This window comes from Anastrepha obliqua, chromosome 4, assembly GCF_027943255.1.
Source record: "Anastrepha obliqua isolate idAnaObli1 chromosome 4, idAnaObli1_1.0, whole genome shotgun sequence".
Taxonomy (NCBI): domain Eukaryota; kingdom Metazoa; phylum Arthropoda; class Insecta; order Diptera; family Tephritidae; genus Anastrepha; species Anastrepha obliqua.
In genome coordinates this window covers 120,542,994-120,557,339 of record NC_072895.1, presented here as the reverse complement: position 1 = coordinate 120,557,339, position 14,346 = coordinate 120,542,994, and the positions used below count along the sequence as shown (strand labels likewise).

General features: G+C 37.9%; 1 protein-coding gene across 1 annotated transcript; it reads right to left on the bottom strand.

The window, feature by feature from the left end:
- Nucleotides 1–2,718: 2,718 nt before the first annotated feature.
- Nucleotides 2,719–14,281, bottom strand: LOC129245637 (zinc finger protein jing). The gene is made up of 7 exons (XM_054883933.1): nt 14,088–14,281; nt 9,810–13,994; nt 8,932–9,733; nt 8,711–8,855; nt 4,652–4,829; nt 4,377–4,591; nt 2,719–4,286 (listed from the first exon to the last, which is right to left on the bottom strand). Exons 1-7 carry the CDS (start codon nt 14,096–14,098, stop codon nt 4,132–4,134), a joined length of 5,691 nt encoding a protein of 1,896 aa, XP_054739908.1. The 5' UTR covers nt 14,099–14,281; the 3' UTR covers nt 2,719–4,131.
- Between the last annotated feature and the right edge of the window lie 65 nt (nt 14,282–14,346).

Here is a 14,346-nt window from a genome sequence, read left to right as displayed (position 1 = left end):
AACGATTTTGTGTAAATAAAAAATGCAGTGTTTTTTTATTAAAAAATTATTTTTCATATATTTCGCAATAATGGAAAAAATGCTTGTAGGTATGCAAAATATTGTGTGTACGCGTATAATAGCTTATACCTGCACGATTTTTATGTATATACAAATTATAGCATTAAAATATTTGTATTATGGTAAGGTAATGAAAATGCATAAGATGTATGTATTTATGTGTGAATGTAGTATGTTGCGAACACACACGCATATGCAGCTAATATAAGAATACGTTAGTACCAAACGGTTTATGTATCTATGCTTAAAGTATATATGTAAATGTTTTTTTTTGTTTTTATTATATGAATATGTGTAATTTACTAGCAGCTATAAAAATTAAAAAAAATTTAAGACAATTACTTAAAAAATTGCAAAAAATTGAATATCAACCCGCCTAAAATTTGAGTTGTTTTTGTTTATGTTCCAGTTTCATTTTCTGCCGGATAGCAGTAAAACTTGCGAATACTTAAAACCGAAACGCGTTGATTTCCTACAATACTAAGAAAATTCGTTTTCCTTAACAAAAAAAAAAAAATTAGATAATTGTAGCATAGTAAATCGGTATATGAGCAGAGAAATAAAGTCACTATTATACAGTGCGTGTAATACTAAGTGTGTGAAAAAGCAAAAATTACATTTTTATAATTCGTAACTTTTCAACTAACGACTAATTCGTGAAAGAAGCGTGACGGCGCTGAAATACGCATTTCAATAGATGCATATTAATTAAGCTTAAATAAACTAGACATACCTACGCGTTAGTATGTATGTATGCATTACTTGGCAAACGTACGTTTTAGAGTGGCTGTGTCGTCGCACGGGTAAAAACTTAGTTACAATAAGTCGGACCTTTGCTTCTTCTTTAAATAGTACAAGTCTTGTTGCATATATGATTTGCCTACGCACAGGCTGGTGCACATAGGCACTGGCATGTGTCAAAAAAAAAAAAAAACAAAAAAAAAAACAATATTAATAATAAGAAATAAAAAAACGCTCTAAACACACTAAACTAAACTTAAATGCTATTGATCTCAATTTTACTTTGTGATTTTGACTAAATGATTTGCTTGCTGAGTAGCTGAGTAGCTGACATTACGTTTTTACAATTCATATTTAAAATAGCTTTCATCGTATTTTACGCTGTTTTACAAATTAAGAATTTATTTAGTAGCGAATGTCTATGCGCATGTAATAATAGGCAGGCGTGTGGAGTCTCTAGATTTACAAAGGTGTTGAGCCCCTTCTTGCCTGCTCGCTGCAGTGCTTGAAACTTGTTGTCGTTTGTTTTTATTTACAAAATAAATAACTAATTGCATTACGAATTAAGTGTTACATAGGTACGAAAATAATTTTATAAAAATTATAATTATTTAATTGTAATTCCAGTTGATAGGTAGGTTCTTATACGAACGTATGCTCTGTTTCAAACCAGTCACATGGTGTTGTTGTATTTTTTCATATATATCTTTATACATTTAGCATATAATAATTTTACTAGCAAGCATTGCTGACATTTATTACATTAACCTACACTACTAACTACGGCACATATGCGTACTGTTATAAACCTATCAATGTACACTTCCTCTCTCTCTCTCTCTCTGTATGCGGCTTGTACTTGACATACAAAATACTTAAATACATACGTTTGTATCAATTAAATAGCAGTTTCAAAAAGTCTTCTTGTATTTGCTTTGCATTGCATGACATTTGTTAGCGTTCAGATCTACGCAACTAAGTGGCTCCTCTTTATATTAAAAAAAATTAAAACCATGTCTAAAAAATATAAACATTAACAAAAACTATGCATATAAGCATATTTATTTACAAATAAAAAATATGAAATTTGTTCATTTGTTTTCTCTTTGCAACTTCCTTAACGGGTGGGCTAGTGGCCAATTGTGCCCTATGCTGTTGGCTGGTTGGCGCGTTTTTTGATAAGGTTCTGTCTTATAAAGTGCTTTGTGATAGCGCTTGTAAGTGATTTCTTCAAAGGGCGCTAAAAGTGTTTGTCATGATAGCAACAAGCGGATTTTGTAGAATTCGTTGTATTTTTTAACAATCGATTGGCGCGGAATTTCGCAAATTTAAATTACTTTGTTGAAATTCTGTTTTAATACTCCTTTTATATTCAGAAAAAAAACTAAGGAATTCAGGCCGATTTCATAACTCAGCATTCAGTTTATTAATACGCACTTCGTTTCGTATATTTTCTTCATTATAAAAAGAAAATGCATATTAGCAGTTACCGAATAACGCCAAAAATATTAAATCAAGCTTGATTTCCGTTTTAAGGGGGAATACCAGTGTGATTTTTCAAAATAAAATCGATTTTTTTTTTTTGCATTTTCTTAAACTAGATATATTCAAAAATATGTATGTAAAAAAAAATTTACTTAAAATCTTGAAAATTGACGAAGTTATACCCAATACAATAAGTGCAGGGAGTGAGTTGCAACGGCCAATGAAAACTTTAAACGCGTTTTTCTCAAAACGACTTTTCTGAACACGGTGGCCTCGATTTCTCGAAGACTTATGAACCGATTTTAATTTTTTTTTAATTATTGTGCATGTATTGGCTATAGTCATACACAGCCGTTTTCAAGAATTCCAAAAATTAATATTTTTTTTAGCCTTTCGAAAAAAAAAAATATATATATATAAATTAAAAAAAAAAAACCGCCACGTACGACGATAGCCATTGGCAGCCGGTTCTACGTTACCGGAATGACTCGGGTTTTTCCCGACCAAGGGCTGCCGCCCCAGTAAACTAGCCCTGACTAGTGTACCGTATCCCATAGCCATTGATGTATAGATTAAGCATTTTTTTGGTTTTTTGCTTTCAGATGATTTTTCACCGCTGTATCGTGGCCACCAGGGTGCATCAGTTTTTTATGACGTCATTGGCTTAATATTAATAGCAATTGTAATTATCAGTATTTTTTAATAAAAATTCGTGTCAGTATAGTTGAATATATGTTAAATAAATTTTAATTTGTCCGATCCTCAAATACTCATCCCTACTTATAAAAAAAAATTCATGAAACTCACTTAATTTTCACGCGTTCATAGTGACGTTCCCCCTTAACTCATTTTTGTTATTTTTTTTAACTATAAATCACGACAAATAAGTTTGATAAAATTTACAAAAAAAAAAATCAACTAAGGTATCACATGGCATTTAGCTAAACTTTTTTTTATGAAACTTTGTTGCTAAAAACAATGGAATTGAATTGCTTCATTGAAGTCACTTACAGCACTCTGAAGCACCTTACAGTACTACTCTATATTACAACAATTATGTGCTATGAGACATTTACATACATTTAACTGCTGGTAAATGCTTGATATTCCAAAGTATAAGAATGGATAACTTTAAACTATTACTCAAATATTAAAAATAATAATTAAGCTTACTAAAACAAATAAAAACATTTTGCTAAAGCAGACAAAATCAACTAAAAACGCCTATAAATTAATAAATATAAATTAATCAATTAGAACTTGACACACTTTTTCTTGTTTTGCTGTTACGCGATTTAAAAGTGGCTTACTTGTTATTGGTAAAAACACAAAAACAAAAAAAAACATCTTTATATGTATGCTAATTTTCTTATTGTAACTGCTAAATATAATTTCTACGTTTTGCTCTACAATAATTTGTTATGTTAAATTTTTAATACATTTATAAAAAATAAAATTAATCCAAAATATATATCTGAACTTAGGTGCGATTACAATTTACATTTGTTTGTATGTTCAATTCAATATTCAGAATAATTCTAAACAAAAAATACTAAAAACTTATCTATGTTGTATAGTTGACCTGCAGTTTTCATACCAAACTCGTCTAAATCCGTTGCGTAGTAGTGTGCGCTGCTGATACACGATAATGAAACTGTTTCAAATTAACCAATTAACCACTAAATTAGATTGCCTCCAAAGCATCGATATATTTTCCGGTTTGTTACAATCACACAAGGATAGACGTCGCAACTTAGCGCTGCATTTTTTGCATCTTTTGCTATTCTCTGTAGGAGATCATTGGGCCGTTGTAGTGTATATTCCACCATAACTTTCTTCAATTTTTTAAACATTTAATGGCGTTTCTATATGCACACGTTTCATCGGCTTACGGGGATGCTTGCGGCGCTGCTGCATTTGCAATCGGGAAATAGCAATTACACTTTGCTGTTGTGAGCTGCGCACCGTTTCTACTAAAGTAGCTAATTCTTCTTCGTCATCTAAAGCAGAACAAGAAAGTAGTTTGTTAAAGATCACATCAATATTTTTTTACTACTCTGCTAATATACTGATATTGCTTGCATACTCACTATTTTCATCATCTTCGTCCTCATCATTGGAACCTTCCTCTTCATCCTCCTCATCTTCGTCGTCGACATCATCGAAGAGGTTAGGCGAATATGGTAATTTGTAAGCAGTGGCAAGTAGACCCTCAACCTTAATCTTCTCTGCAGGACGCATTTGTCTAATGTTAACTGTCTTTGTGTATGGTCCCTCGCAAGTTGGGACCCACTCATCGGATATGCTATAGCAAAAAAGAATCGTTTCATATCAATAAAAAATTGGTTGTTGTAGGTTTACTTACATTTCACGAGGCGTCCAAGAAACGAAACTTTCGTAAGTACCTTGCCGTGTGCGGCGCTGCATCATGCATTGACCATGAAATGTTATCGCGCTACAGCCATCAGAAAGCACGCTAATCTGACGCAGACGATGCTGAAGACCTTCCATTATTCCGGCATCAAAGAAGTCGAACATTCGCGCTGCAGCAAATTAGAATAAATAAATAAATAAAATAAACATAAAAAAATGTATCGGGTGTTTTTTAGCTGCATGAGAACTATCGATATCGATAACTACTGTATGACTGCTGAGAATGCCAAACTGTGTTAACATTTCTGTTCGGTAAGGTTTGGCAAGTCGTCATGAAGCATTTAACGCTAGAACAACGTTTCCAAATTGTGAAAATTTACTTAAAAAAATTAATAAATAAATATTTTCGCGAAGTTTACAGCGCCCTGGTGATATAGTCGGTCTTTATTTCTTTCGAAATTAGAAAAAAGCTACCATTACGGCGAATGGTGGCGCTATCGAGCCATGCTGACTAAATTTTGTTTCCAAAAATTAATCAGCTAACCATCGACGACATTCGGTTCCAACAAGACGGCGCAACTTGTATGGCGCACTTAACGATCGATTTATTGCCCGTTCGCACGAAAGTCGGTTCTACGTAATTGGGAACGATTCGGATTTATATCCGCATAAGGACTGTCACTTCAGCAGCATTCCGCAAACAGGTATGCGAAATGTTTATGCTACTACAACAATCGATTTATTGCAATATTCAAGCCTCCATTGACGTTATACGGCCAGATTTATTGGAAAAAAAAATTGGCTTGGCCATGCAAACTCGTAGCCGCGGCGAACATAAAACGGTTCATATTAAAAAAAAAAAAAAATAAATACAAAAAAAAAAAATAAATAAATAAATAAAAAATTAAAAGAAAAAAAATAAAATAAAACAAAAAATAAATAATTAAAAAAAAAATATTTAATAAATAAATAAAATAAAACGAAAAATAAAAAATAAATAAATAAAATAAAACGAAAAATAAAAAATAAATTAATAAAATAAAACGAAAAATAAAAAATAAATAAATAAAATAAAATAAAACGGGGAAAAAATAATTAAGCAAAATAAATAAAATTAAATTAAAAAAAAAAAATCATTCCAACAATATTTCTGTTTTGTATTATCATTTTAAGTTCTCAAGCTCTTAAAAAACGCCAGATATAAATTGGCAGATAGTAACTTGAAGTTTGTGGACAAAGCGCGTTTCATAATTATAGCACAAATTAATGAGTTTTTAAGTTTTGCAAACTTGCGTTTCCTTTTTAATTTTATTTATTTATGAAAATAAAATTCATTCAACTGGTACAATCATCATACAGAAATTATATAAATTCCAATTGCAAATTTTGTGCAAATTAAAAAAGAAAAAATCACCAAAATTCCAAGCGTTCAATCAGAATTTTTAGGAAAAATTCTACTATGCGGTTTTATAGCCCATTGAATTTTGGAAGGATAAAGTGCAAGTTTGAAGTGCCTCGAAAATTGCGTTGTTTTTGACAATTTTTGAAGTGGAACATTTTAGGCGTCGATGGACGAGCGAGAATGGAGAGTAAAATTTCAAGGCCAAGCAACGTTTTGGGCATTTTCGTTCCGTGAGAGAGAAAAAAGATATAACGTAGAGGGAAAGGAGAGAGAGAGCTATACCTTATATATATCTTAGATACACTTTAGCCTATTTTTCCCCGAGTTTTTCCTTGTGGTTGCTCATTTCTAGTGAGAAATTACTCTGCCTACTTTTTGGCGCTTGTTTGTTCGTGCAAACTTGTAGAAAATATATTTTTGGTGCCTACTTTTTGGCGTTATATTTCCTTGGTGCCTACTCTTTGGGGCGTTTTTTGGTCTCATTTATTTGGCGTTTTTTTTTTTGGTGCCTACTCTTTGGCGCTTATTTCCGTTTCCTGGCTAGTGCTTGTGCGTACTTTAAAGTGCCATCCATTCCGGCGTCGGATTCATTGGTATTGCCTTGCGGTAATTTGTGCCATTGCTGCGGTCCTGGAATCGCTGCATTTGTGTGGGTGATAAACGCTCGGAGTAGTGTGCGTTGTTGCCACGGTTTGTGTCCGCCGTTCACCTACACCGGTTGACCCTTCTGCGTTTTTTGTCAATTTTGTCTATTTGTATTCTCTGCAAATGTTGTGAATTTATTTAGATGATGCTTTCCATTTAAATTCAACCGGGCTATTCGGGTCATGTTCTTCGATTTCGATGTAACTTAAATATGTTGCTCTCTGGTCAAAATAATGAGACACGTATTTTTTTGTTCGCCCGAAAAAAGTTTTTTTCAAGAGTTATCGGCAATTTTGTTTTTCGCCTCAAACTCGATTTTTTTTAATTATATAAGAAAATTTTTTTTTTAAATGCCCATAACTTAGTCAAAAATGAACCGATTTTAATAATTTTGGGTTCAAAATGATCGTAATTACATACACAAGCGACTTCATGTAGAAACAATTGCAAAAAAGTAGTTGAAATTTTTTTATTTAGCAAAAAAGAAAAAAAATTGAAATTTTTTCGAAATTCAATATTTCAAAAAGTGTATTTTTTTTTTTTTTATAACTTTTTCCAAATCAAAAGGACATCTCAAACTTTAATTGAGCTGCATGCCTAGTAGCTAAAATGAGTTGTTTTTGAGTAATGAATTTTTGAGTAAACACCCTGTTTCGCACTTTTTGTTTTTCGCAAAATAAAAAATTTTCAACTACTTTTTTGCAACTATTTCTCCATGAAATCGCTTATGTAAGTAATTACGATTATTTTGAACCCAGAATCATTCAAATCGGCTTATTTTTGACTAAGCTATGAGCAATTAAAAAAAATTTCTTATATAGATTCTTTCCATTTCAATTCAAAAGGGCTTTTCGGGACATGTTCTTCGATTTCGATGTAACTCAAATATGTTGCTCTCTGGTCAAAATAATGAGACACGTATTTTTTTTTCGCCCAAAAAAAATTTTTTTCTAGCTTTATCGGCAATTTTGTTTTTCGGCTCAAAATCGATTTTTTTTAATAATATAAGATTTTTTTTTTTTTAAATGCTCATAACTTAGTCAAAAATGAACCGATTTTAATAATTTTGGGTTCAAAATGATCGTCATTACTTACACGAGCGATTTCATATAGAAATAGTTGCAAAAAAGTAGTTGAAAATTTTTTATTTTGCGAAAAACAAAAAGTGCGAAACAGGGTGTTTATTCAAAAATTCATTACTCAAAAACAACGCATTTTAGCTACTAGGCATGCAGCTCAATTAAAGTTTGAGATGTCCTTTTGATTTGGAAAAAGTTATAAAAAAAAAAAAATACACTTTTTGAAATATTGAATTTCGAAAAAATTTCATTTTTTTTTCTTTTTTGCTAAATAAAAAAATTTCAACTACTTTTTTGCAATTGTTTCTACATGAAGTCGCTTGTGTATGTAATTACGATCATTTTGAACCCAAAATTATTAAAATCGGTTCATTTTTGACTAAGTTATGGGCATTTAAAAAAAAAATTTCTTATATAATTAAAAAAAATCGAGTTTGAGGCGAAAAACAAAATTGCCGATAACTCTTGAAAAAAAATTTTTTCGGGCGAACAAAAAAATACGTGTCTCATTATTTTGACCAGAGAGCAACATATTTAAGTTACATCGAAATCGAAGAACATGACCCGAATAGCCCGGTTGAATTTAAATGGAAAGCATCAGATATATATTCTTTCTCTCTCTCTCTTATTCTCGGGTCTCTCCTTCTTTCTTTGTCTGCCTTGAAAATTTCACTTCTATTATGTGTACTACGCTGCACGCACTTTTTTTGTGGGCGGTTTTGTGCATTTTCTGCATATAACAAAATGCTCGAAATTTTTATATGGAAGAAAACGCCCAACATCGTCAGCAAAATAAAAAAAAAAAAAAACAAAAAAAAAACATTGTCAAAAATGCACGCGATTTTTCATATCAATTGTCAAAACTTATAAGCCCCTGATCCATATTTATGAAACGCACTTTCGACTTGGCACAGAAAATAATTACCTGAGAATGGTTGACGTCGATAGCGCAACTTTTTGCCATTCTTTCGCAATTGTTTGGGCACTGGTGGATCTGAGGTACGTTTGTTCGAGCTCTCCTTATTTTCGGTAGCCGTAAAATGATTATTAATATGTTTTTGCAGAGCCAGCTTTATATGAAAGTAGATTGTAATATTTAAATAATTAATTGAGAAATTAAGAAAATTCTTTATGCCGCGTTTTTACCTGTGATCCAAAACGAAGTCCGCATCCTTCGACAATGCACTTGAACTGCTTGGAACCTCCATGAGACAGTACATGCCGTTCCAACCAGCGGCGCGAACACGATTCCTTGTTATATACCTTGCAACCGACCCAGAGGCATGAGAATGGACCGGTTTGTGTGTTCACATGTTGTGTCTGCATATGATCCAGTAATTTGGAGCAGCTGTCATGCTTCTTATTGCATTTATCCCAGTAACATACGCCATCATGACGTTTTGCACCTTTTGGACCATAGCGAAAACCGCCTGCTTCTGCAGGGAAACGTATAGTTTTCGGCTGTGAGAGTATTGGCGAGATAGCACATTTAGGCAGTGATTCACTGTTGGACTCAGCGAGTTTGGTGTCGATGAGTGTAGGTGTAGAGTTGAAGCAATTGCTGCTACTGGACGTTGACTGCGGATCGCCGCTGATGCTGCTACTACTACTGCTGGTGCAGCTGTTCGAATTGCTATTGTCAATGCTGTTAGGCAAATTGGATGCAATAGGCACGGCACTGTTGGAGGTAGAACTTGTTGTTGTTTCCGATAAAGAAGCGCCAATACTTAAATCAGCGCTGAAAGTCGTAGGTGGTGAGATCGGTGATGGTACATTGCTGTTGATTGAATTGTTATCGCTGGAGGTGGAACGCAAGCAGCCGATGCTGCGGCTTGCGCTATCTGCACTGCTGGCGCTAATGCCGGACAGTGGAGTGGGAGGCGGCGAATTGGAGTCAATCGAATTGATGATGTTAGCGATTACTTCAGCTTTACTGCTATTATTTGAGCTAATAAAATATATGAAAAAACATAAAAAGTGATTAACTTCTTTTTTTATAGATTTAAAGCATTATGTAAACTTACATTGAGCTGACGATGGATTCGCTGCTTTCGCTAGCTGTCAAACTGCCTCCAATGCCAGACTCCGGTGTGGGTAAATCGCGTTTTTCGCCGATTTCCTCATCCACATTGGCATCCTTTTCTATATTTTCGAATCCGGCGGTAAGCACCTTCTGATTCGCCGTTGTGCCATCTACCGAGTTCGACACATCCGACGTAAGATTGGATGATATGCATGAAGATGTTACCATTTCGCTAAGCATATCTCTGCCCGTACCTGCAGTGACACATGATGCGGATGATTCTGAGCTAAGAGATGCAGAATTTGATTCACATGGTTGTGTTGGCGGCAGTGGAGGCGGGGAATTGCGCGGTGACGCACCCACCGACGAAGAAGGTGCTGGGGATGGCGCAGAGGAACAGGAGGCGGATAGCGAAGAGAGCGACGGTGGGGTAGATGCTTCAAGCGAGAGATCAGCTGCCGAAGACACGGAATTCGAGTGTGAGCTAAACGAGTACGATGAATATTCATTCGCTTGTGTGATGCCTTTGACGATGCTGGCCGAAGTACCGGTGCTAGTTGAGGGGTACATTTCAGTTGTGTCTTCCATTAGTTCGACCTTAATATCCCCCAGTAGCATTTGATTATGCGTTGATGCAGTAAAGCTTTCCAATTTAATACCGCTATCGGATGTGTTAGCAGACGGGACAGCGGCAACTTCATCCAGAGGCTCCTCTTTGATCTTGGAGCAGAAACTATCGCTCGATGTGGTGTTGGAAGTGGAGCAAAGAGAAGGCGAGGACGCGGATGAATACGACGACAGTGATGAGTTGCAGAATGATGGCAGTAGCGAAGTACACTTGTTGAATACGTTATTTTTGCTACTGTTGCTGTTACTGCTGATGCTACTGCTTGTGAGGGGTGCAGCTATTGTGACGGCGCCATTCGAATTTTTAACCAAGTCGAAGAGATCAGGAGTGGAAGTTGTGTTTGTGGTTGAAGTAACAGTAGTGCTGGCAATGATTGCTTTTGCTGTTGGTGGCGCTGGGGAAGGTATTGTGGTTGTTATTGGTGTTGGCGTTATGCTTATTTTCGGAGCAAGCGGCGGTAATGGTGACAATTTAATGGCACTTGGAATTACTGTTGCATTGACACCGCCTGCCGCGGTAGTTGTTGTTGTATTCGTAGCCGGTGCGGGTGCGATGCTTATGAGTGCAGGCGTAGGCAGTCCAGCAGCAGGTAGCAATTGCTTCGTCATTGGAGCAGTACGACTGGTGGGTGACGACGCAATGTTTCCACAATTGCTAGAGCTGCTACTCAACGCTGGCACTAATGGAGGCGGCGTAGTAGGCGTGGCAATGATTTTACAATTGGTAGAGATCTTCGCTTTGGCACTTGCTAGTGAAGGTTTGCTTGGTGCGGGCGCTACTGGTACCGGCGTTGGCGCGACTTTTGGCATTCGCTTCTGATACGGTTTTGCAAGTGCTGCTGGTTTGTTTGCCGATGCGCTAGTGTTCACAGGAGTGCTGTTAACAGTTGCCGGCGCTATTGCCGCGGCGCGTGTTTTGCCATGTGAAATAGTGACCAATGGCGGCGGCTGCGAATTCAGTGTTGTAAATTGTTGTGGAGCTGTAGAGGCAGTGTTTGCTTTTACTATAGCCAATTTGGCAGTGTTCACGTTATTGACAGGGGTGACGGTTGTGGTTGCGTTAACTGGCAGTGGCGTTAATGTTCCTGCCGAAGATGCACTTGGCGCCGAGGTCACATTTACAGCCGACAGGGGTGGTGGCTGAGTTGCTGTTATAAATTGTGGTTGTTGCTGCTGTTGTTGTTGTTGGAAAAACGCTAAAAGTTGTTGCTGCTGTTGCTGGAAGTCAGTGTGGTGCTCATGCGTGGCACCAGCTTGCTGCTGTTGTTGCTGAGCTGCACCAGCGAATATGGAACTTAAAGCAGGTAGCGCACTTGGCTGTATCGGTTGAAGGGCAGGCAGTTGCTGTGGCTGCTGCATTTGAATTTGCTTTTGTTGTTGTTGCTGTTGGCTGTTATTCACAGCTAGCGCAGCAGCCGCTTGTGCCAGCATGGCTGGTAGTGAGGCCGCGTTTAGCAGCAGGCCCGCTGGAGTGGCCATGAATACCGGTTGTGCAGCCGCTGCTCCCAAGCGTTGTAGCTGTTGAAATTGCTGCTGTTGTTGTTGCTGCTGCTGCTGCTGATTCGCCGCAATAGCCGCAGCGATTTGCTGCTGGAAGATCTCCTGGAAACTTGAGTTTGTAGCCGAAGCGGCTGCAGCGGCAGCAACGGCCGCAGCCTTCTGTTGTTGCTGTAATTGCAGTTGTTGTTGTTGTTGCAGCTGTTGTTGCTGCTTAATGAGTATATCTTGCAGGTCTGCGGCAGTCATCAAGTTGAATGGGTTGGCAGTGGCAGCGGCACTAGCGGCAGCCACCGCTGAAGTTGCTGTTGTTGTAGTTGCAGTAGTGAATTGCTGCAGTTTAAACACAGTACCATTAAGAAAATATTGGGCGGCTGCTGCCTGTGCAGCTTGTGCTGACGTTGCTGCGGCGGCTGCAGCGGCCGCTGTTGTATTGGCATTTTTCGCTGCTGTTGCAACATTGTTCAACTGCATTATATTTGCGCCATTGGTGGCAGCTAATAGCTGAGGCAGTTGGACTAGATTCGGCAGTTGTACGGCGGGAAGTTGATAAAGCGTCTGACCAGTTGCAGGTGCGGCAGTGGTTGTTGTCGCAGTAGCTGTTGCAACCGGCGCTAACTTCGGAGGAGCTACTGCTGACTTCAGCTGTGTGGCCGTTGCTGGCGTAGACGCATTTGTTGTTTGTGCAGGCAAACGTATGGCAGTAAGCAGTACTGCTGGTTGGTTTGCCGTCACCTGAGTGGCTGTTTGAGGCTGTTGTGTAGCTGACGTGGCCGCCTGTTTTGCAGCAGCTGCTTCAGCTTTCGCTGCGGCTTGTTGTTGCTGTTGCTGCATCTGTTGTTGTTTCATTTCAGGCGTACGCGGCGCTATGGCTACATGCTTTTTAGCAGGTGATTTACCGGTCCCATTTGTATAGTTTCCCGAAGCTGAAGGAGTTTTTCGCAAATTAGGTGCAACCTGAGCAATTTTGGTAGGTTTACTCCGTTCGATCTTTTTCAAAGCAGGCACCGGCATGGTCGGCATCGCAGTGGCTGCGGTAAGTGCAATCACACCACCTGCGGAGGAACCCGATGTGACAGATGTTGATGGTGTGGCAGAGTTTGAAGTCGGCGCCGATGGAGCTGCTGCAATTATGTTACTATTTAATGGCGTAGATGATGAAATTAGAGCTGGTTTGGGTATAGAGTTATTGTTGCTACTACCGCCGCTGTTATTGAGGTTGCTATTCTCCTTCAACTGCGCTAATATGTTGAAGTATTTGTTTAGTGAGGCAGTAGTGGCAGGTGCACTCATTGTAAGCGAAGTTGTACTCATACCAGTGCCCGACGAACTACAGGCCGCGATCAGCACAGATTCCATATTGCGTTTAGTGATATTATTTTGATGGATTTGCGATTTCATTTGAGACTTAAAGTAACCGGTGATTTTCGTCTGCGACTCCTCTAATGCCGCCGCTTTCAGTCTTTTTGCAGCGCTAATTCCACTTGCGCTGGAGGACGTGCTCGCGGAAGAACAATTGGTCGCGCTATCAGCACCAGCGTACCTTGCTTTTTTACCTGAGTTATTATCTGAAGACGTTACACTAACAGCACTACGCTTTTTAGTTTGTTGCGCAGACCCTGGCGAGTTAGTTGGATGTGCGGTACTACTACTTGACGCTGTATTCCAGGGCCATTGAAGTGTAGGTAGTCCATTACGTGTGGTGGCAGTGTTGTTTTTTTGTTGTTGCTGTTGTATTTGTTTCAATTTGGCAGTGTTATTGTTACTATTGCTATTTGTTCCAGAGACAGTGTGTGCATGGACGTTTGAGCCACTAGTGGAAGCATTCGAGCTAACATTTGTCGCTTGTCCACTGTTGGCGTTGCCTTTCGCCGGAGCCAATTTTGTTTGTGTTGGCATGATTCTATGGCTTTCGGAGCCACTTTTACAAGCCTTGGCGGGCGAATTGCTCTGTTGTTCGTCGCCTATTATTGAGTGTTGGCTGAATGGTGAGCCCGGTTCCGATGCATCTTCACTCGAGCCTGTATTGGAGTCTGTGCTGCTCAGTGATATCACAACGCCACTGTAATAAAAATAAAAAAAATTTGAGAATTTTTATTAACTTGGTACAATTTTGTAAGGGTTGGCTACGCCCGTTCGCCTCGCACTCACACACCTATCACTCATAGTGGAATGAACCGAATGCACACTTTTCAAGACATATTTTCAATATTTGGTTTTTCTAATTGACTTTTATTACGTTTTCATTAACAATTTCGTTTTGTTTTGCTAAAGAAAACGCGCTTTTAAACAAATGGTTTTTTGTTCTTTTTTATTGCTTTTCCCCAAGCCATTTATCCGCGAGTGTTTACAAACAGCTGATGGTGTGCTTGTATCCACGAGAGGGCAGATGGCGCAGGCAAAAACATCCGCTA